Below are 25,090 nucleotides of genomic sequence, written 5' to 3' on the forward strand. Positions count from 1 at the left end.
TACACAGAGAAACCCTGCTTCAAAAAAATTAATTAGTTAATTAATGGCACAGGCTTTTCTTAAAAAGAATTCACCTTTTTATATTCCTAGTACCTTCATGGTAGCTCAAAACTATCTAACTCCATTTTCAGGAGATTTGATGTCCTCTTCTGGCTTCTGTAGGCACCAGATTCACATGGTCCACAGACATACACAAAGGCAAAACACCATACACATAAAATAAAATATAAGCCTAAAAACTAAAGAAAACATAGTCAAAGGTAATTAGCATGTAGAAGATAAGATGTTGCCTCTTGCATTCAGGCTGCATTGACCAATCCCTCACAATTGAGTTTATGGTGCTGAACTTATCTAATATGTGTAATTGAAACAGAAGACATGCAAAGGTTATAAAGGATGTTTGAAGAAAAACAGCAAGATGGACTCGAGCACTGGTAAAAGCAATGCCTGCAAACTCGACAATATAGAAATTAGGTGCCTCATTTAAAAGTACTTAATAGACACACATCCTCTATAAATATAACACATGAGCATTTTTTTCAACTTATTGTTAAATGAATGACTCTGCATGACTTGGCATAGGTTGGAAGTCTTATAGCACATGACACACACACACATACACACACACATACACACACATGTATGTATGTGTGTATGTGTGTGTGTGTTTATGTATGCATATATATAAATATATACATATAAAGAGAGAGGGAGAGATGATAGATAGATAAACAGACAGACAGACAGACAGACAGACAGATAGATAGATGGATAGAAGAATAGTCTGAATCACTCAGCTAATAAAAAGAGTACAAATCACTGTGGACCCTGCAGCGTCACCTAGAGACCCCATCCTTCCACACGCTCGGTATCCCATCAACCTTTATCTGCATCTGCCTATTGCAGCCCATTTCTAGTGAAAAAAAGGAATATTTTTCATGTTTTGTTTGGTTGTATGAGATAGGATCACAAACAGGTCAGGGTGGCCTGGAATTTACTTGCAGCTTGACAAAAGCCTTGACTTTTATCCTTATTTTTCTATCTCCCTATATTGGCTCACATGAATGCATCATCACATGGGGTTTATGTGTTACGGGAGTAAGACCTCCAGCTTTCTTCATGGTATACCAGCACAACTCTTCTTTATTCTGTATTCTCCACCCCAGAAGAGTATTTTTGCAACCATAAGCTCTATTCTTTCACTCTTTTGTCTAGGCAGGCAAGGTGATACTGAAGCTTAGATACACATAAAATTTCACAGGTGAATTTCAGGATGACCCTAGTTTCCATGATAATAATTGCAATTATGACAGAAGATACTGTCGAAGACATTTAAACAGAAATTTGCCTTTAATATGCAATCTTTGAGCGTCCAAATTATTTAGAAGTAATTCCACTACATATGCCAGGTCCTAGTAGAGACTGTACTGACTAATTGCTAGCACAGAGTTCATGGATCTTCAAACCTGTGTTTTATGAAGCTTAAATGAGAGTTTCATACAATGAGGAGATTTTCTTTGAGTTACCTTGGCACACATCTAAAAGGCCCTCACAGCTTGTGGGCTAAAACCTGTGGGAACTATCCTTAACATGAACTCCGTCATACAGTTTGCTGCAAAATGAGTAAAAAAAGATAGGCAACAAAGTGAAAATCATCCATCTGTATTCAGTTTATTGCAATGCAAAAGTCCATAGCCAATCTTTTCTGGTGTATTCCTTGATAAGGGGAATGGATAGTTTAAGGGTAACAATTACAAGGATCTACTGAACAGTGTAGTTGAAAATGTAGTCCCTTCTCAAAGTGCTGGAAACAATATCCTCCATAACATAAGGTATTTATATATGCCTCCCTAAATGTGATTCTTTTTTTCCTAAAACTGTCATGCAGTCTAATTGATCAAGCTAGGCTCTGCAGGACTGTCAATTTATTTAGTGGTCTAAACTCAACAGTCTACAGTCAACAGTCTCTCTGCTTCCAGAATCACTGTATCCAAACATTACACAAACAGCAGACACAGGTCCCTGAAGCTCTTTTCATGGTGATGGTGTTTTTAAATTACTTTTTTTTTTATTGAGAGGTAATATAATTACATCATGTCCAATTTCCCTTTCCTCCATCCAAACTTTCCATATACCCCTCTTTGTTCTCTTCTAAGTGCATCGCTTCTTTTTTTCATTAATTAAAGCTACACAGACAAATGTAAGTTCAAATTCTGGAAAATGTAGCTACAATCTCCACCCCATGGGTTCTCAACCTTACACAAAGAACCACAGCCAAGAAATGGTGATTTTCATCAAAAAGTTAGGCTTCTGCAGATTTTATAGTTTAACCAAGAGTAATCATGAAAGTTTCATAGCTTCTTATGAAGTTTGCACAGCTCTTGAAGTTTAAAATGTGAAAGAAAACAAGAGCCTGAGGAATCAGCATTCGAGTTTTTATCTTTTTTTTCTTTTTGTCATATTTTTATTATTTAAAACAAATTTTAAATTTAAGTACATATTGAATATATTCTCATCCCCAGTCCTGCAAGATACTACCCCTTTCCCAACACACCCAACTTTGTTATTTCACAAAAAAGCAAAAACCCAATACAACAACTGCCATAAAACCAAAAAAATCCACAAAATAAAAAGCACATTCAGTGAGAACAACTCTAGTACTACTTTGATAGTTTTAAATCATGTGAAGAGGTCAAAGGTTTTGTATTGATTTAGCCTCCATGTAACATGACTTAAATTGAATAAGTGTAATTGAGAAATTTTTACTTTGTTAAGTAGTTAAAATTTGGTAACATAAAAAAAAAATTTGGTAACATAGCATAGATTATACTCAGTTACAAATTATGAGATTAACTTTAAATGTTTCATTTAAGTAACTGCTCCCATGATCTCCTTAGATTAGGGAGATATATGTAAGAATTCTTTTGCCTTCAGCAAAGAAAATACCTGATAATCAAGCAAAGAATTGAATCAAGAGTGAGAAGAGGTCAAATATTTATCATGTGGAAGTCTAAATTCAAAAGAAGATCAAAATTTTTAACTATCAGCTCTTAGTCTTATTGGACTCATCTTTGTACCATTGCCACTCCAAAAGTTAAATGCACTGGAGTCAAAAGTACCTACTCATCTGCTTTTAGGACTGGAAGAGTTCCAAACTTCAATATAGTAGGGCTTTTTCTTATTGTAGGTGTTTGGATGGAAAATCACTGATAGCATTACAATTGTGTTATTATTTCAAATTAAAGATGTTTACCACATTTACTAACTAGAATTGCTTTCTTTAGAAACATTACTGTCCCTTTCTTTCTTTTTTTTTCTCAAAGTTTATTAAAATACAAAAGTCTCCATTTCCACCCCTCCTCCCAACACCTTCCCACTCCCCCCACTCCCTCCCCTCCTGCCTCTCCATCCCCAAGAGCAGTCAGGGTCTCCCTTCTGTGGGTAGCTCAAGCTCCTCCCCCCTCCCTCCAGGTCCAGGAAGGTGAGCATCCAAACAGACTGGGTCCCAAAAATCCAGTATATGCAGAGGAAGCAAGTCCCAATGTCATTGTCAATGGCTTTTCAGAAAGACTCCAGGCCAGCCACATTCAGAGAATCCGGCCTCATTCAGAGAATCTGGTTAGATCACGTGCTCGCTCAGTCCTAGTCCAACTGGCCTTGGTGAACTCTCATTAGAACAGTCCCCTTGTATCAGTGGGTGATCGCACCCCTCGCGGTCCTGATTTCCTTTTTCCTGTTCTTCCTCCTTCTGCTCCTCATTTGGACCTTGGGGGACTCAGTCCGGTGCTCCAATGTGGGTCTCCGTCTGTATCGCCATCCCTCGTCAGATGAAGGTTCCCTCTGATCTTGCCTTCCTTGCTGACGTTCCTTTTTCTTCTGCTTCTCGTTTGGACCTAGGGAGTTAAGTCCAGTGTTCCAATGTGGGTATCTGTCTCAATCTCCATCCATCGCCAGATGAAGGTTCTATGGTGATAAGCAAAATGTTCATCAGTATGGTTATGGGCCAAGGCCAGTTCAGGCACCCTCTCCTCTTTCCAGAGAACAATCTGGGGATCTCTCCTTGGACCTTGGATCCCATTTATAATCAAGTCTCTACTAAACCCTAAACTGACTCGCTTAGTTGAGATATATTCTTCCCTGATCCCATATCTATCCTTCCTCCCTCCCCCCCTCCCAGTCCCCCGAGCAAAAACACCAATGATAGCCTATGCTGGAGAGGATGTGGAGTGAGGGGAACACTCATCCATTGTTGGTGGGAATGCAAACTTGTGCAGCCACTGTGGAAATCAGTGTGGCGGTTTCTCAGGAAACTGGCAGTCAACCTCCCTCAGGACCCAGCAATTCCACTCTTGGGAATATACCCAAGAGATGCCCTATCATACTACAAAAATATTTGTTCAACTATGTTCATAGCTGCACTATTTGTAATAACCAGAACCTGGAAACAACCTAGGTGCCCCTCAATAGAAGAATGGTTAAAGAAGGTGTGGAACATATATACATTAGAGTTTTACTCAGCGGTAAAAAACAATGACATCTTGAATTTTGTATGCAAATGGGTTGAAATAGAAAACGCTTTACTGAGTGAGGTTACCCAGACCCAAAAAGAGGAATATGGTATGTACTCACTCATAAGTGGATTCTAGCCATAGTTAAAGGTCTTTGAGTCTATTATTTGTGATCCTAGAGAAGCTAAATAAGAAGGTGAACCTGAAGAAAATCATATAGCTATCCTCCTGGATAGTGGAACTAGGCAAGATTGCCAGGCAAACTCGGGTGCATGGGGGGTGGGAGGGTGGAAGTAAGGGAAGATGGTTAGGGAGAGGGGAGAGGGGGAGGATTGGGGATGGCTTGGGGGAATGGGAGGGGGGAGGGAGGAAGGATGGTTGTGGGAGCGGGGAGGTTTATATCTCAGCTAAGGGAGCCATTTTAGGGTTTGCAAGAGACTTGATTCTGGAGGGGTTCCCAGTAAAAATTAAATAAAAAAATAAAAAAAATAATTAAAAAATGCTTTACTGAGTCATTAAACAAAATTATTAAACTCAATTACACTTAATTAATAAAGTAACTAAATTAATTAAAACTTAAAGTAATCTTGATAGTAATCACCAATCAAGATGATTAATATGTATTGACACTAAATAAGGGCAATGTTCTCCATTCACAGGTTCAAGAAATCATACAGCATATTGTATTAGATATCATAATAGAATTATTATTGATTACCCAAATCTGCACTAAAAATTCAACATATGAAATGTTAATGAAATTTTAAAGTCAAATACTAATTTTTACTGTATTATTTTACTAGTATCAAACCTTTAACACTAAATTTAAAATAAACGAATTGTTTTAAGGGAATGGTGAGGGAGGAGGAGAGGGAGTGGGGGGAGCGGGAGGGTATTGGGAGGAGGGGAGGAAGTGGAAATTCTTTAAATAAATAAAAAAATAAAAAACTACATAATGTATATTTGTAATATAACTATATGACTTTAACTTCAACTGCTAAATTTAAGAACTAAATATGTTTACTATATAATAACATATGGTCTTAATGCATACTTTGACCTTAGTGATTTATTTTTTATTAAGAATGTTTTAAGGTTCCAGGTTGCACATTTGTATAAAATTGCTAGATACTTACATTTTAAATGCACAGACTAAACATGCAGAATTGTAAATTTTCAATAAAATATTTTAAATAACAATTTAAGTTCTTCATATACTATAAACAGGAAAATATCAAGCATGTGTCATAGCTATGTGTTCTTTTAGCAGAAGTATTGAAATATATTGTTTCTGTAATTCAGATAACATAGGTAACTATTATATAAATTTCAACAAATCATATATTGAGGTTTTATGAATATATTACTGATTTAATCTAAAAATTGAAGTTTGAAAGTTCATAAAAGTGAAAATTATTATCATCACAATAATTTTGATTTGAAATTCATATATACTCTTGTCAAGAAAAAAAACATCGACTAATATTTAAGGACTAAAGACTCTTGAGTATGACTAAGCTTTGACAAGATGGAGTGTGAGATAGGTCAGAATATGGGCCTTTTAAAATAAGTAACTTTTCTGATCTAGCTCTCAATTTAAGATGATATATCTTCACATATCTAAATCACAATAAAGAAGATGGATTCTGAGAAGCCACTTTCAAATACAAGGAGCAGTCACATTTGCAAATGTAGTAACCAGTAACAGATCTGCCAGTGGGTAGGGCTGAAACGGTATACGGGACAAATTAATCTTATTAAATGCTATGCCACAGAGTATGTCATCCTTACAATTTCTGATGCTCATGCATATTTTTCATGATTTCTTTTCAGAATGCTCTGGGCCATTGGGAATCGAAGGCGGGATCATATCCAATCAGCAGATCACGGCTTCATCCACCCACCGAGCTCTTTTTGGACTCCAGAAGTGGTATCCCTACTATGCTCGGCTTAATAAGAAGGGACTCATAAATGCCTGGACAGCTGCTGAAAATGACCGATGGCCATGGATTCAGGTAACAGAAGGGTGGGACAGAGCTGTCCTCCAAATGATCAGAATCATTTATAGGAGTAGATTAGGAAGATTTTTGGTGTGATTCTTTCTCATGTTCAAAGTGTAATTCGATTTATGATCAAACTGTGCAAAATCTGAAAATGTGGGAAAGATACACATGCTCTGAATATGTGAAAACAATACTAAGGGAGCATTCTTAGACATAAATATCCTGTTTTAAGTTATACTGAAAAAAGATATCTATCATCATTTGCATGTGTTTGTTCATACAATGTTAACATTTAATAACAAATTATGAAACTAGAAAGAAACAATTTCATCTATGTATTTTTTTTGAAAAACAGTTTCCCATGTACAAATGTAAAATATACAATGGGTCATGATAATGTCCCACTGTATAAATAGAAATTTTTTTAAGCATTCTGAGGGGCATTGCTATGTATCAGTTCTGTAAAAGTTTTGGAAAGTTTTATAGTATAAAGAGTAAAACAATATATGTTACAATCTTCACATTATATAAATATTCAAGGTAGGTAATTATTATATAAGTAGATATAATATTGTAGAATTAATTATAAAACATATAACTCTTCAAAGGCAATTGTAATTTTTTCATTCATTTCTTTTTATTTTTCTATACCTGGATAGCAGTTTTCCCACCCTCCTCTCTTTACAGTCTCTCAACAAACAACACATTTAGTACCCCTCTGTTTCTATGCAGAACAGGGTAGGCCTCCCATGGATATAAAAAAATAATGGTTTATCCAGTTGCAGTAAGAATAAGCACCTCTCCTCCCACATATTAAGGTCAGAAAAGGCAACTCAGTATGAGAAAAGGATCCCAAAAGCCCCTGCTCCCACTGTTATGAGTCCCACAAGAAGACCAAGCTACACAACTATACTTTATTTGCAGAGGGACTAAGCTGGTTCCATTGCAGGTTTCTTGGTAGTTTCAGTTTCTGTGAGCTTCTATGAACACAGGTTAGTTGATTATATGTATTTTCTTGTGGTGACCTTGACCCCTCTGGCTTCTACAGTTCTTCCTACCTTTGTTCAGCAGGATTCCCTGAGATTCATAGTGGATTTTAATCTCATCAACTAGCTAATTTTAAAACAGGCGAAAGCAACAATGTATTGACATATTAAGAGCTTGACCGGAGAAGAAATATCATAGTAAAGCTGACATCTCAAATTCTATCCATTTAAGCATCCTGGGCATTCAAGTAAAAGCATAAATTAGATATATTAGGAAGATATAAAAGATGATCAAAACTGACTTCTGTGAAATATTATACCTCTGTCTATGTGGTACCTTAATATAATCACTGTCTCTCGTATCATTAATAGCACATACCAAATGTCAGAGTACTCTTGTTGAAGCTATATGGGTCAGGAACTTTTGATATAAGGCAATTTTGGAAGGAAGCGTCCACTGATCTAGATTCTTGGAAAACAGCATAATCAAAGATGCTACATGAGAATCTAGTAAACATCAATTAGAAAATGAGGACAAGGAGAGTTACTGGAGGAATGTGTTCAACTCTGGTGTGAGAGATTGCAAAGGCCCTAGGGTCGTTAGAAAATTTGTTCCTCATTCTATTGCCATAAAGTACAATGAGTCTTCCTCTATCTCATCAGCCAGCTCTCAAATAATGACACAGAGACATCTTACTAATTATGAAATCTCAGCCTATACTTAGACTTGCTTCTAACTAGCTCCTTTTTTTCTAAAAAATCTTGAGCCAGTGTCAAATCGTTATTTGCAAAATAATTTTGAAAATAGAGATAATTACTCTTTCTACAAATATTTGAATATTTTGGTCATATTTCTTTCTCTCTCATATACTCCTCTTCCCTATCCACAGTTTTTCACTTTATTTTTCTCTTTCTAAACTAAATAAAACACAACAATAAAAGAACACCAAATGAAAATAACAACAACCAAAAAAGCACACAAAAACCATGGAGTCCTATTTTGTATTGGTCAATTACTCCTGAGCATAAAGCCTACCCTGGAGTGTAGTTCATGTCCTCAGTATTACTGTGTTGGTGAAGACTTATCTTTCTTCTCCCAGCAACTGTTACTTGAAAACATCTTCTTAGTAAGGGGTGAGCCTTTGTCATCCCCCCACATGCTGAGATTTTGTCTGTTCTTGCATATGACTACAGTACTGTGAGTTCATACATGTATCAGCCATATTGCATCTGAAACATGCTCTTTCTTTGGAGTTTTTCACCACCTCTAGCTCCTACAATCTTTTTGCCTGCTCTTTTGCATAAATCTATGAGTTTTTGAGGGGAGGAGTGTGATGAAGACATTCTATTTTTTTGTTCTATTTTATCTCTTTTCTTTTATTTTTTAAATTATCTTTCTTTGTTTTACATACCAATCCCAGTGCCCACTCTTTCCCCTCCTCCTGTTCTCTCAACTTTTGCCCCCACTTCCCCATCCACTCCTCAGAGAGGGTAAGGCACATTGCTTTGAGGAAGGATTAAGGTCCTACCTACTATATCTAGGATAAGCAAGTCATTCCTCCAAAGAGCGTGAGTTCCAAAGGGCCAGTACAAGCAGTAGGGATAAATCCTAATCCTACTGCCAGTGGCCCTGCAGTCTGCCCCAGCTATACAACTGTCAAGCACACAAGGGCCTAGTTTGATCCTATGCTGGTTCTTTCCCTGTCTGGTCAGAGTTGTCTTCACTGGTCTCTGGTCCTTTTTTTCCTGAGAACACACAACCTTTTAAAAGTAAAATATAGATCTGCATTAACACAAGTATGAAATATGCAGTATATACAAGTCAGCTAAAGATGACCTTTTATACTTAAGCAGGTAAAAGTCACCTGTTAACTTTATAAGTCTGTTTGGACTTTATGATCAAACTCTATCCATGGCATATGAAAGGATGGCATGTAATATGTCATGAGGATTCTATAGCCAACAAACTTTAGCCTGTCTCATCCAATCTCAGAGCTGTTCCCATGCAGAGAGATCACCATATATGTCACCTGTCCTGTAGTCTTTCCTGGCTTCCTCCCTCAAGTCTGCAGTCAAGATCCTCAGGAGGTATCTCCCTATCAAATCTCCTCTTTATTAATTTTAAAAAAGGAGTCCATAGCTTTTTGTTTCCTATTTTTGAAAAAATAAGGCATAACCTCTCCCCCAATGTAACATATTTTCTGACATCCATTTTAAAATTAAAATTAAAACATCCTTAAAATATATAAACTGGTTTAATTCAGTAGATTTTTCTACAATCCAGTATCTTTCAGTAGCTGTTATTTTTTGTTCATTATCATTTAAAAAGTTCAAAGTCAATAAAGCATCATAGAGGAGGATTCATGATACACAGAGGAGGCCTGCTTGTTTATCCCGGCTCCCCGACTAGCTTAGCCCTGAAATAATCACACAGGAACTGTATTAATTAAAACACTGCTTGGCCCATTAGCTCTAGCTTCTTATTGACTAACTCATATTATTTTAACCCATTTCTATTAATCTGTATATTGCCATGTGGCAGTGGCTTACAGGGTAAAATTCCCAGTGTTTGTCTCTGGCGGCTCCATGGCATCTCCCTAACTCTGCCTTCTTCCTCCCAGAATTCAGTTCCATTTTCCCGCCTACCTAACTTCTGCCCTATCAAAAGGCCAAGGCAGTTTCTTTATTCATTAATGGTAATGACAGCACACAGAGGGGATTCCAACATCAGATGCAGACTCCTTATTTATTTTCTTTATGTGGCTTATTTTTTGTGTGTGTGGGGGGGTTACTTACTCTCTCTTTAAAGACTTTACTATTACTTTTAAACTATTTTAATGACAGTGTATATCTATTTTTTTCTTTCTTTAACATTTAAGCACATTTTAAAGCATACCCTACCTGTTCAGAGGTTTTCTCATTCTTGACCTAACTTTACTAAGTACCTGCAGTATTCTCTGACAGTGTGAGCCAAGCCTTCACCTGCTAGGCCCTTTGTTGTGTGGCTAGCTTATGGCACTGGAAGCTGGTTCTCCCCACTTGGTTCCTTGAGAGACTAGCCTCATGTCAGAGGTACCAGCAGGAGTCACATTTACTGCCCAGCTCTGTGTAGTTGCTGAGCCTACTTTCTGGAGTCCTCATGGGCAGAGAGGCCCAGGCAGTGACTGTAGTGGCACCAGCTGACATGACATCTCTGTCCCTGTGGTAGTGGCAAAGTAATGGAGTGTCAAGTATAGTAAGCTTTTCTTCTGCCACAAGTTCACAATGAAACAGAGACTTATTATTCATTATGAAAAGTTGGTCTTTGACTTAGGCTTGTTCTACTAGTCCTTATAGTTTAAAGTAATCAGCTTCTATTAATCTATGTTCTGCCATGTGATTTTTTTTTTACCTCTGTTTCATTCTGTATGTTTGATTCCCTGATGTTCCTGCCAGGTTACCTTTATGCCTCAATTATCTACTCTTTCTATCTCTCCTGCCTAGCTCTTGACCCTTCTGGTTTTTATTAAACCAATCACAGTAACACATCTCCCAGTATACAAATATTGCTCAGCAATGGAGCCCTCTAAACAAATTTTATTGGGTATCAGATTGCTATACCATAATTTCAATGAGCATGAATTAAATTCATTAAATTTATTAAATTGATTTATGGCTGATTAGAAACACTTTCCTTCTTTAAAACTAAGCCAAAATCTCTTTTAGTGTCTTTCTTTGTTTAGAGCTCTTAGGAAATGATATGTAAGTTAGATACATTGCCTTTGTCTTCACAGCTACATAGAGTTTAAAAAGTTCATATTTTGTTCATGAATTTATGCTGGCATGCATTTGTAGAAGTCAACTCATAAGTTACAATTTGACTTTTTTCATATCTTCACCGTACATCTGTACAAAAAGTATTGGAGTGTAGAAATGCTACATCTATAACAAATTGGCAGCAGATTAGTGCACATATACCTCATTTTCATTTTGTATTTCCCAGTTGAAGAATATTTAAGTGGCTTTTTTCCAATTTCCTAACTATTGTAAATAAAGTGACAATGAACATGACTGAGCAAGTATTTGTGGTATAGAACATTTCCTCATTTGGACAACCTTAAATATAGTATTCTATTTATGCACAGATAGTTTGTTTTATTTTTGGACCAGTTTCTTATGCACTTAGCACAACATATCAATCTTGGACCAGTTTCTTATGCACTTAGCACAACATATCAATCTTTCTTTCCAAGTAAGATATTCATATGTTCTTTGTCCCAGGGAAGAAATAAGTAAATGAAATAGGAAAACGGTTAGTTCAGAAAAGTTTAGATGAACTGGTCACTTCGAATAATTAAAGATTTATCACATTTCTAAGAGGAATAGTGACCATGAAGGTGATAATATGTGATGGTCAATTTACTTTTTATGTGAAGATCATAATAAATTCAGGAGAAATGAGCAAGGGCAAATCTAACATGTTTGTGGAAGAATATCACAGGTACAGGTGGAGCAAAAACTGAAACCCATTCACTCTTGTTTAATACTCAAGGTTTGTTTATGCTCAGGGTGCACGTATTATTGCGTTCTTTAAGAGTATGCTATTGTATGATATTTTTCAAAAGAAAAATCCTTTATTAATTAACTAGTACTCATACTTAAAAGACTGACTCTTAGTAGATACTAAATTCTCTGTGTTGAAGAATCCTTATTAAATTCTCCTGTCTTTATTGTCCTGTTTTTTGATTCTTTTATTTATTTTACTCAGTCTTTGAAATTTAGCTTTTGAATACTTGGTTAAATCCACTGATAATAAGTACACTGGTCTCTGAGTCTCTCAAGTATATGACTTAATACACAAATTTTAGCATTACAGTTTAACTTTTTTCTTTAACTTGATAAAATGAATATCAAAGTTGCTAGTTTCAATTTACATGCTGAGCAACTATTAATGGCACCATAATGTTCATAATTGGTTCTGACTTAAAGGGTAAGTGCAGTAAATGCAGTTCAACAAATTTTTATTTTATTTTAACAAATTTTTCTGACCTTTTACTCTTCACTTGGATTTGTTCCTGCTATTAAACTGCAGCCACATCACACCTCACATCACTGCCACCTTAAGTTTGTATTTCTGAATAGTGTAGTAAAAATAGGAATGTTGAACAGGTCCATGTGTCTTGAATTACTTCATTTGAAAGTTTTTACTAAACCTTTGAATGTTTTGCTAACTAAATATGATTAGTCAGACTGACTACTCGCTAAGTATTTTTAAAGATATACTTTTCATTTCTGATATTTTTATGGGAATATGTAATTGTGTTCCATGTCTCATTCTTAACTTTCTGAGATGATTTGGGGTCCCTCTGTACTGAACTTTCAGCTGTTTGTCTGTGCAGACTAAATTTGAACATTCACTGGACATGTGCTAGCTATTCTTCTGTGCAGATTGCTGACACTGTAGCTCTTTGTTTATGGAGACTGCTAACTGGCACACACTGGACATGCTCAGGTGCTTTACTAGTAACAAAAACAGAGCAAAATGGTGCTTACCTTTGAGATTCACTGAATCAGTCAGGTTTGTAGATTCAGGCTCCTGTCTTCCAGGCAGGCCTGGAATACTCAGTGTTATATATATATATATATATATATATATATATATATATATATATATATATATATATATATATATATATCTCCTAGTCAGTAGAGTGTTTGTCTGTGTCCTGGATTCAATCTATAATACCCTTGTTGGAAATCAGGGGAGAAACTCTACACGTGGAAATGGAAAAGAAAGGAAGAAAACTAAGAGTATAGGCTATTTGAACTTGCTAGTAGAGTTCAATAACTTATAGAACAATCACAGAATTTTATCCACTGCAACTTATTTTTGTAGTACTTTTAAAAGAATAAACCTTAAAGCTTAATAAGTACAACTGTGGAATGCAAGGAAATTCTCATTAGCCTAGTAACTGTATAACTAAATTATTACATGAAGATATGTCTGATGGGGGATAGTACAGCATAATACTTAAACACTCATTTGAAAGTTGAATCACTACTTGTCTCTGTGGTGGTAGTAGTGTTTTAACACTGATTAAAGCAGATTGGATTTTTTTTTGGTTTCAAAGTAATCTATTTTACTTTAAAAAGATTTGGCTATGACCTTAATATGATGCTTTCCTTTTAATCACATTATATGTTACTGTAAATGAAAGATATGTCCTATATTTCAATTTCATAATGCTCAGCATTATAGTTGTTTGGCAAAAATAAAATCTTCTGAGTTCATCCTCAGACAGCAGTGCCGTAAAAGTTGCTTCATCTGCCTGGAAAGCGTGGATTGTTGCTACTATTATTCTGTTGGGTTTGTTTCTGCCTTGGTTAGAGAAAAGGTAAATTAAAAAACAAACAATAATAAGTTTATTGGACATGAGGATGGATTCAGGTACCTGTCCTTGGAATCACGGAGAGTGGTGACAGTGAGGTGGAGGAAGAGAGAGGAGCGAGCAGTGAAACAAAGTAGGAAAGGAAGATAGCACAATTGCACTGCCTGGTGAAAAGTCTGCAAGTCGCCAGGAGCCTAGCAGAGTGTTTTCTGGGGATGTGGTTAGCTTTAGTATCGATGGGTAACTCAGTGTTCTGTAATTAGCTATGGAACAGTTTACTTTAATATCAACAGATAATTTGGGATTGTGTATTAGCAATGAAACAGTTAACGCTCTGAGTGACTCTGGGCTCTTCTGTATTAATAAAAAAGACACTATCCCAAAGAAAATCTTCTGAGTCCTGCGGTTCAAACACTACTGATAGTTAGTTGATGACTTTATGTTACACATTTCATGGCTGGAAGTTTTATGCACGGGGAGGTTACTTGTTCTTGCTTCCTTCATTCTTTCTTTCTTTCCCTCTCTCCCTCCCTCCCTCCCTACTTCCTTCTTTCCTTCCTTCTTTTTGTTTTTAGAAGCTGTTTTAACAGTGAAACTGAGAGTTCCACAAAAACAGTATAATCATCATGATCATTTCCATGGCAGCGTTTTTTGGTCTGTTTCTGTCATATACTGTAATCATCTAATGATAGGATTTTTGTTTATTTTCAATCCATTTCCATAACATCATATTTTAAAAATGTGTTAGTAGATTCATATGACTTGATACTGAAAGAAAGGGAACATGGAACATAAAAGATAGGTTCTATTTTCCATGATAATCACATAACCACAACATTCAAGGATTCTGACAAAACACAAACAACTGGACTCTGTCTGTACAGCTACATCTGATATCTCATTGCTGGCATTTATGGTACAATGAATCAGAAAATTGATGAAGGCTGCCTGTTTGTTTCCTGGCTGTACACACCTAAAATAATCACACAAAAACTGTATTAACTAAAATATTGCTCAGCCTGTTAGCTCAGGTTTCTTATTAACTAACTCTTACATCTTAAATAAACCAATTCCTATTATTTTCTATTTTACCGTGAGGCTTGTAATTTAGCAGTAAGCCTCCAGGGCAGCTACTTGGCATCTCCCTGACTCTGCCATTTTTTTCTCCTCTATCTCTGCTTGGAATTTATGCCTTATTCCATTCATAGGATCAAAGTAGCTTCTTTATTAACCAATGATAATAAAACATTCATAGCATACAGAGGGGAATCCCACATCAGGTAGAGGACCCTAAGTTCATAAAAACACACTATCCAGCATTGCCTTCCCCATCACCACAAACTACTTTCACATGAAACAATAAAAAAGCATAAATAATTTACTGAAAGTCACTTATGGAAAAGACTGTTAGTTAAGCACTGTGTACCAAACATTACAATGACACTTTTTCTTGCTTCATTTATGTTTTATTCCTGAACTGTTAAAACCTTAATGTTCAGGGTCATCTAGATAGCTCAGCCAGTAAGGGTTCTTTCTGCTAATCCTGATGACCTGAATTAGAACCTTGGGACCTAAATGATAGAAGAAAAGAGCTAACTCCATCAAGCTGTCCTTAACTTCTGTAAATGGTCTCTGTCATGTGCAGGCACACTATACACACACACACATACTACAAGCACACAAACACACTACAAAACACAAACGCACTACAAGCACACACACATTCATACACATATACACACACACACTAAAAATACATACACTCATACACGCATACATGCACAAATACTAAAATGTCATAAAAAACTTTTTTAATGAACATTTTGTTAAGATTTTTGAAGGTTTTAATAAGCTTTTACTATAATCACATCACAGTAGTCTAGAAACCCAGACATACTCTTGTAATATAAATGTATCCTATCTCTATCATATTCATGTGTGAGACAGAATTAAAAACCCTAGTGTTTTCCGAACATCCAAGATTTGTAATTTTACTCTCAAAGACATAAAAGTCGCCTCAGTGCTGCTGTTCACAGTATATAAAGAATCCTAGGGACTTGCTTTAAATTAAAGTTTAGCATCCATCAAACTCTTATGAGATAGCTTAGTAAGAATTTCCTAGTATAAAATACTACATGTTGGTGAGACTTTGTGGGTGTAGCTTCTGATATCCCTAGGAGACACAGTGTCACAGCAAATTGTCTGATACTCTAGAGGTCCTTAACAACCTTTCTAAATCCATTTCTGCAAGAATCCCAAATTTTACCAAATGACCAACCAAATAACAAGCAACATTATTCTGACTGTGCCCGATGTATTTAAAAACATATGGAAATATTCTTAGACATATATGTATGCAGTAATACCGTGTGAAAATAGGAGCCATGAAATTGAGATAAAGCAAGATGGAGTATGTGAGAGGATTTGAAGGGAGGAGAGAGGGTAAAAATTATGTAATTTTATTTCACTCTAAACAGAAATAAATATTGTTTTTTCATTTTACTTGCTGTACATGTTAGCCATGAGGAGACTTTTTCATTTGACTTTTGATTTACAAAGAATGAGATTTTAAATGCCCTAATACAACCTTCATAATTTCAAACTATACTAAAATGGAAAAAACCTGAATACTTAGAAGGAGCAACTCTCTTTTTATGCGAAAAGCATTCAGAATTCAGAATTTCTGGATATAGAATCTGCCTTGATTTTGTGTGTGTGTGTGTGTGTGTGTGTGTGTGTGTGTGTGTGTGGCCACTAATCTGGCTCTTTTTTGGTATCCCATCACACAGCCAGCTAGGCTTCCTCTGATATGCATAGTTCTGTTTCTGGCATGTGGAACTGGAGGAGACAGCACTCCAAGCTCAAATCAAATCTGAGGAACTCTATTATCTGCCGGAGCTGTTTACAAATCTGTGCCACTAACTGTACTCCTCAATATTGCGAGGCAGAATCCTCTCAGCCGCGCTGTTGAGCCGGCTCACCGGAATCCCCTGTGGGAAGTACTCTTAATGAACAGGTGTCACTTCTGTCCCTCCTGCAGAAGTTGAACACAGCTACCTCAATGCCGTCTGCAAGAATACAGAAAGTTTCCTGGCAGCCTGTCCTCAAGTACCTACATGTGAGAAATACAGAGAAGTAGGAGAAATGTGTGAGCCTGAAGTAACGGCTTGACTGTCTCTTCATGTTTATCTTCTGGGAACTGGTGGTATTACTGTTTGGACAGGGCTGAAGGAATGCCTTATTTCCACAGCAGACTCTGAACAAATTTGTTCTGCCCCAGAGCCTCACTGAAAACCTCCTTGTGTTGAAAATATGACCATGGACCAAGCCACCTGGCCTCATTCTGAAAGCTCCGTTTTTCTCATGGCGGCAATTAATTTAAACCCCTTTTCTGTCTGAGAGTTTGAATTTTCAGAACTAACTGAACATAGACTTAACGAAACAGACCTAGAAATAGATGCCTTTCTCATGCTGTGAAATGGCTGTACAGTCTTGAGAACTCTAGCTACTCTGTGTGTTGATTGACACCTTCAAACCAGTCCTATTGATATCCTTTTATTCTGGTGTGCAGATACCGCTCAGTCATTTGGGTTTGCTAAAGCTTTATGATGCAAAATCATGATTCAAACTCAGATAGCTGGAGCATGAGACCAGCTTTGAAAATGGGAGACCCTCTGTGCTGGATGGTTTTCAACAGCTCTTGGTAATTCCTTTTGGTTGGTAGTGGGTAGGAGGTGAACATGGTGTATAGTGAGTGTGAGGAAGTGTTGAAATTTCCTAGAGCTTGAAGGTAAGAATCTTGTATATACCCATCATTCAATAGTCCACTGCTTGTCTGTAACAGTGGTTCTCAAACTTTACATAAAATTCACATGAAGATCCCTTTGTAAACAGGGCTCCTCTCTTAGGGTTTTAAAATTGATAGGTCAGAGGACAGACAAAGAATTCTAAGAGCAGATACCTCACATTCATTTTGATACTGATGATTCTACTGAAGCTCACTCTCAAGCAAGAGATACCTTCTTCACCATAGAGCTGTCTCTTCCATTGTTAGAAGCAACTTCAGTAAATATCTCAAGATGTTGGACAGCAGGGCACAGCACACAAAATGTGCCCCTGGTGTGAGCCATTTTAAAACAATGAATTGTAATGGAGCTTGACAAATCCAGGCTAGCTACTTCAGATCTCTTGGTGATTCCTTACTGTCAGCCTGACTATGTTCTGTCACGCTTGGGAAGACCCATATTGGTACACAAACTGGTATACTCATATTCAACCACTTTTAATAGATGTTTCTCAGCAACAGGAAGCTTTCAATAATTAAGTCATAAATAAATAGTAAAAAGAGTGTAAAAATATCTGCATCTCACAAGACTTGGCTTTAAATGTTTTTTTGTTAAACCTGCCATCGCGTCTTTAAAGAAGAGAGTCCTATATCTTATGAGCCCAGAACATAGCAAAAAATCATTTTACACTTTAATTATTGAAGATAACTTTGGTATTTCCTCATATTTTAGGATGGCCTTACATAACTTTCTGTTACAATTTGGGAACCAAGTAAGCTAAGTCCAAAAGCAGATGGAAAGAAGCCAGAAACAGCAGGGGAAGGTCCTACTATACTGAAGAATTTAGGGGTTAAGTTTGGAAAGAATAAGTAAAACATGAAAAAGTAAACTGCCTCCAAAGTGTGAAAGTCTAAGACAGTGAAACTAACTTCACTCTTAATGTCCATTAAGGGTTTTTCAATGTCTCCTTAACTCTGTCCAAACTAGAATTCTGAATGAACTCTTGCCAACCATATTATTGTGAGCACACAGCACAGTAACCAGCAAGAAGACACCTCTTTGTGCAGGTATATTTGGGAAAGTAGCCTATTTATTTACTTTCTGGATCAGGGTGTCTAGAGTGCAGTTGGAAAGGTAGGTTTCCCTCTCTGTAACTAGGGTAGAAGTAGATTAATTAACCAGATGCTGTTGCTTAAAAGAAGCACTGGCCTTTCTCATTTCAGTATCTGCCACCATCCCCTCATGAGTACTATGACCATGGAAGGAAGTTTGGGAATATACATTCAAACAAGACAAATTCAGAGCAAGTGGGGATCCTGGGATAAGGTGTCATGTTTTTCCTATTTCCATCAAGTCATTTCATAGACAACAAACTTCCCCAGCAGAACCACTGTGCAGGGCTCACAGGGAGAAAATAACTGAACTTTGAGTTTATGAATAAGTGAGTCCATTTTCCATTAATGTTTTTGAGAACATATTTTTATATCATATATTGGCTACATTTTCCCCATGTGTTTATTCTTAATGTTGCTGCTGCTGTTTTCCCGGAATTGATATATTTAATTAAAATTGTAGCTGTTTGAGCCTAACGTTGGTATACTTAATATAGATTGCTTCATTTTCTTATGATTTTGCTTCTTGGAAAAATAATCTAACTCACTCTAATGCACAAATAAGCTCATAGCTTCTGTACTTCTATTATGCAGTTAATGCACCAACAGTTTGAAGCATTTTGCTGCAAGTTCATAACATATAGGCCATTTTTTTTAGTTCTCACATTTAAACAACTCTGTTAAACTTAGGTCTTCTTAGTTGATTGCTCTCATTACTGTGTTAATAGATAAAGTACTAAATTTAGAATTAAATGTGAATTTTTCTAGTTTAGCTTTCCTAACAGGAGCCCAGCCTGAGCCAGTATCTCTGCATAATGATATCTTTCAAACCCTATACCAAACCACAATAATCTCACAGAACAAAAACTCCACAACTTAATGTAACTGCCTATGGATCTTAGATGTTCCCTTTGGAGGTGACTTAACCTAAATGTGAAAATTGTACACAAAATATAAAAGAGTTAATTATCTAATATGTTTTAGAATGCTTCTCTTGGTTTCTAACCTGTAGCAGATGAACTACTATTCATTGAGCATCTACTGTTTACATTTTTAAAACATATAGAGATGTCCTAGGGTGATATAGAAATTGTTTGAATACAAACAATATTTCCTATTTTAATGGGGGACCTCATAGTTTCTTGTGTGGGCATTTGGTAAGGAAACTCATGATTTAGGGCAAGTAAAAATTATATGTAGAGAATTTACTCTGGGATTTGTCATCTCAAGGAAGCCTTTGAAGAATATTTTCTTCTCCTTTTCCTGATTGACACACAGCCATGCTCTGTTGCCATGGCACTCAGAGTATCTTCCTTTTGCTAGCCACCATCGCAAGGCCACTTCCTAGAAGACTTTCTTCTCTCCACCTTTCATCCTGGACTACATGTTACTCTCCTTATATAAAATCTATAACTTCTTGTTCTTTTTTTTCCTTATGTGTCTAATTTTAGTTATTTTTTCATTTGTCATGGGGGGGGCACATACCATGATCCATGTTTGGAGGTCAGAAGACAACTTGCAAGAATCAGTTTTTCCTGACCACTGTGTGGGTCTCAGGAATCAAATTCAGAAAATCAGGCTGTGTGGCAAGCATTTCACCTGCTGCGCGATCTTGATGAACCCTCTTATATTTTCCCTGCATAGCATTTCCTATAAAGGTGCTGAGGGGTTACCCTATTAGATAGCTGATTTGATTAAAGAAAGGAACGTGCTTGGGTCGACAGCATCAGTGACTGCTCGTTTACAAACAAAATTACATTACAGCTTTTTTTAGTTCTTGGTACATATTTATTAAAAAATAGGATATGGAGGAAAATAAACAAGTCACAATGTCTATCTTTGGTCTTTAACTTTTATGCAGGAGAACCATACTTAAATAAATAGTGATAGTCTGTTGAGAAGTAACATCATTTTCAATGACAATAACAAAGGATCTTAACTATCACCTTAAATAAAGTTATTTATCCATCTTTTGTCATAGCTTCTTTGTAAATAAAGAATCACCATCAAGCAAACATCCTTTCAAAGTAGTTCAGATTACATAAGAAACGTGGAGCCAAATATTGACTAGATAGCTAGTGATTGACAAAAATATATTCCTACCAATTCAACAAATATTTATTGGGAACTGTAGACAACACTCTTAACTCCCTTCCAGTATCGTTTTGAGGTGCTTTCATACAAAGGGATTATAAACCAAACATGTCTTATTCTATAATTTAAAAAAAAATAGATAAAGCAATCTTAGATTTTAGTAACTGAGGTGATAAGGCTCAGAGGGTGGTGTCTGGGAACCTTTCTTTATAAAGTAGGGCATGCCCATTCCCTCCCACTTTGGATTCCTCACTATCCTGATGTCAAGTTCTCATAGGCACTCAGGTTAGTCCTTGCATGATCCAGGTGACGCAATAACCAATAAGGCAGAAGGTTCATAGTGTCCTAAGGTCATAATAATTTTTGAGGGTAAGCTAATTACAATGAACCATAAAAGGAAATATTTTTCTCTTTACATTAGGTGAGGGGGGGTTAAGAATAATGGGGTAATATATGTTATAAGAGCTAATAAGTAGCCAGAGCTTAGGGCCAATCAGTTTATAACCTTATGGAGTCCTGTGATTGATTTTCTCTTAGGGGCATGCCGGTTGTGGGGTACCGGGCGGGACAGATACCCCAACAAGATGGCCCTCATGTTACACAAATGGATCATCATCACAGAACAAGAAATTATTCTTTTCCTTGACCACACATGCCCCTTATAATTTTACAGCACACATGAATCACTTCTCGGTCAGAACCTATGGTGTCATGGGAGCAGAGCCAAACCTTGGGTCCTCTGTGAGTGGAGTGGTAATCTTGTGGCAAGTAAGCCCAGTGAAGTCCCTTGACCTTTTTATGTGTCAGTACCTTCTCTACAATTCATACAAATGGGTATTTTTATCCTTCCAGTCAAGGAAGTTTTCATTTTATAGCAACCATCCTTATGTTGCAATTTGTTTTTGTGTCTTTTCCTCTTTAGATCACATGTGACAATTCCAAAATCTCTTTTTAATCTTATTTTTCTCATGCATTTTAATAATGTTTATAGATTATAGAAATCCAAATGTATTAATGAGTTAACCACATCCAATGATTTTTTTCTCTTGCTGAAAATAGATTTTTTTAATACTATTGATTCTAATTATAGTTTTCCCTCTCCATACTCCTCCAAGTTTTTCTCTACCTCTCTTCTCATTTGCATCCATACCCTTTCTGTCTCTCATTAGAAAACATACAGATATCTAAGGAATAATAATAAACTTGATCAAAGAAATTTAAATTGGAATAAAAAAGCCAAAGAAAAAGCACAAGACTGTGGCACACAGAAATCCCAGAAAAACATAAAACTAGAAACCATATTATATATGCAAAGGACCCATAAGATTTAAAAAAGAAGAAAAAAAGTAAAAAAGAAAGAGGGAGAGAAAGGAAGGAAGGAACAAATGATGGAAGAAAAGAAAAATGGAAAAAGGAAAGCCTTGTCACAAGATTATGGACAAAGAACTTCCAAAGATGCCACTGGGTTTGCTTTCTGTTAGTCATCTTCTGCTGGGCATAAGAGGTATGTTTCCCAGTGAGACTATTTGGAGAAAACTAGCCTTTTGGTGAAATGTTAGTGCCTGAGCATCCACAGAAAAAAAAATTGAGACTGTGGCAATTTTATTGAGAACAATCAGATTTTATATACATTTATCAGAAACAAAATGTTATGGCGTTTACCAAGGTCAATACAGTTGTAGTTGCAGGGTACAATGAAGTTTGCAAGCCACAAACAGAACACAAGATTAATGCCTAAGACCAGTTGTCTTGTCAAGCTTCCATGCCGACTTGACCACTAAGGGATCATATAGAGAAACACACAGCAGCCTGAATGCTTCACTGTCCAAGGGCATGCATCTGTCTCTCATAAGTCAGCAAGGCCAGACCAACTTCAAAGTTCCCTGAAACTACATCAAGGGTAGTATCCATTTTTACAAGTTTAATATCTAACCATTTAAAAAAATGAGTGTCAAATCTGTGTAATAAAGAGATTCCGCATTAAAATTAAGTTTAGATGATATTGTGGAAATTGGTAATTGCTATCGTGAAAAGTGTGTGTGTGTGTCTGTGTGTGTGTCTGTGTATGTATGTGTGTGTCTGTGTCTATGTGTATGTGTGTACCTGTGTCTGTGTTTGTGAATCTGTGTGTGTGTCTATATGTGTGTATGTATATATGTGTATATGTGTTTTTCTGTGAGTGTCTGTATATATGTGTGTATTTGTGTCTGTTTTTGAATGTGTGTGCCTGTGTGTATCTGTGTAATTGGAAGATGGAAAAAGCTACTAACATAGCCTGGTGGTGGTGGTACACACTTTAATTACAACACTTGAGAGTTAGATACAGGTAAATCTCTATGATTTCAAGGCCAACCTGGTCTATAGAGGGAGTTTCCGGACAGGCTCCAAAGTTACACAGAGAAACCGTGTCATGAAAAGCCAAAGAAAAAAGACTACTAACAATTTTTTAATTAATAAGAAATGAAAAAATAGCAAAATCTACAGTTCAATTTGTTCTCAAAAAGTGACAAGCATTATTTAATTTATCTAATTATAATAGTCCAAATGTGATTTTAATACTTTGTTAGATGAAATTTACACTGCTTTTGAACCACAGGAATTTAAAATTTTTAATGCAAGCATGTGAAATGTAAACAGGCTCTTCACCCTTTTCTTGTCACATAAATCCTAAGGCCGGAAGACAGATGTGATAGACAGAAATGTATGTTCACAGTGGCGAGTGTAACGCAGCTTTCCTACACTTAGGACACTGGTGAAATAATGATGAAAAATAACACATGTACTCATTCAAAATATTCAATTTTTGGAGATTTAAAAATATTAAATACAAATATATTAAGGTGCAAAGCAGAAGTTAAAACTTATAAAAGATGTCATGTATGAACTTTAAAATAATTTCTTAGTTTCCAACATTTACTCAGCAAGATTATTTTCAAACCATGTAACCTGTGGTTGGGGAAATGACTGCTTCGGGTGTGTGCCTGTCACACAAGGACAATGTTATAACTTCATTTCCTAGTACCCGTGGAAGAAGCTGGCATCAAGGTTTATGGAAGGAGGAGGCAATGCTTCTATTTTTTGATACTTTTAATTTCTTTGGTTGGGGTGAGATAGGTTGTCTCTCACATCCCTGCCTCTCCTGGAACTCACTATAGACAAGGCTGGCCTTAAACTTATAGAGATCCACCTGCCTCTGCCTCCAAGTGCTGGTATTAAAAGTGTGAGCTGCCACCACTGCTTGACTATTTTTAATATCTATTTATCAAGGTAGGAAGTGTGAGGTTAGTTTGCTCATAAACACCAAGTAAATTAAACCCTAAATACACACACAAACTCACACACCAGAGTCATTTAGCACAGGATGTCTGTGTCTGAATGTTGTTTTGCTGGCTTCTGATCTGCTCAGTCAGGGTTCTCTGAGAGCTACCACTACATCTTAGTTCCTAACTATTAATCTCAGTCCCCCAAGCACTATTTCAGGTGTATCTGTTCAAATTTGTTCTAAATGTTAAGGGAATTTAGGATATTTTACTATTTATATTTTTTGTTTAAGATGATCAGTTAAAACATGTTAAGTACGGTACCAACAAGTTCCTTAGAAGAAAAAATATTTAATTAGAAATTAATCTTCAATACAAAGATGTATAGGCAGTTGGGAGAATTAAAATATACAAATCTAAAGAGAATGTGCTACAGACTACACTGCAGTTTTGTGTTCAGTGAGATATTTTGGAGATTATGAAATATTGTAAGAGTAAGTCTGATGGTAGACACTAATTAATGTACCATAAACATATGTAAATAAAATAAACAAATCATTTAATACCATTCCTAGAAAGTACATTTAGTTCTAACGTCAGACTAAATAATAAGGAAAAAAGCCAGTTAAACGTTAGAATGTTTACATAAAGTTTTGAAGTTTAATAATAATGTTAAGTTGTCAAGAGAAGCCTTGGTACACAAGGATGTCCTACTGTCTTCTGCAACTGTCATGATCTATAGGAGGGGCAAATGAAGACAAGACTCTGTTTCCCAGAGTCCAGCAGTGTGAGTGCAGATGTGAAGTTGTTCGCACAACAGAGCAATGATCTCCTGATTTTTTTTCCTGTTTTCAGTAATGCCAAGTGCATTCCATGATGGCAGAAAACAATATCCTAGACAGCTTGCCATACTTCACAGGACAGCATGAATTTGCCTTGGCAGAATTTTGTCATCGTTTCCTGCTTTTCTGAAA

The 25,090-nt window shown here is 36.3% G+C and overlaps 1 protein-coding gene across 2 annotated transcripts in view; it reads left to right on the forward strand.

The window, feature by feature from the left end:
- Edil3 (EGF like and discoidin domains 3) overlaps window positions 1-25,090 on the forward strand; it is a 445,087-nt gene that overhangs the window by 269,628 nt on the left and 150,369 nt on the right. For both annotated transcript variants that reach the window (XM_048455865.3, XM_048455864.3), the window contains one exon: window positions 6,342-6,523. In XM_048455865.3, coding sequence (XP_048311822.1) covers window positions 6,342-6,523 — 182 coding nt within the window. The remainder of the gene's footprint in view (window positions 1-6,341; window positions 6,524-25,090) is intronic.

This window comes from Myodes glareolus, chromosome 15 (genome assembly GCF_982192425.1).
Source record: "Myodes glareolus chromosome 15, mMyoGla1.1, whole genome shotgun sequence".
Taxonomy (NCBI): Eukaryota; Metazoa; Chordata; class Mammalia; order Rodentia; family Cricetidae; genus Myodes; species Myodes glareolus.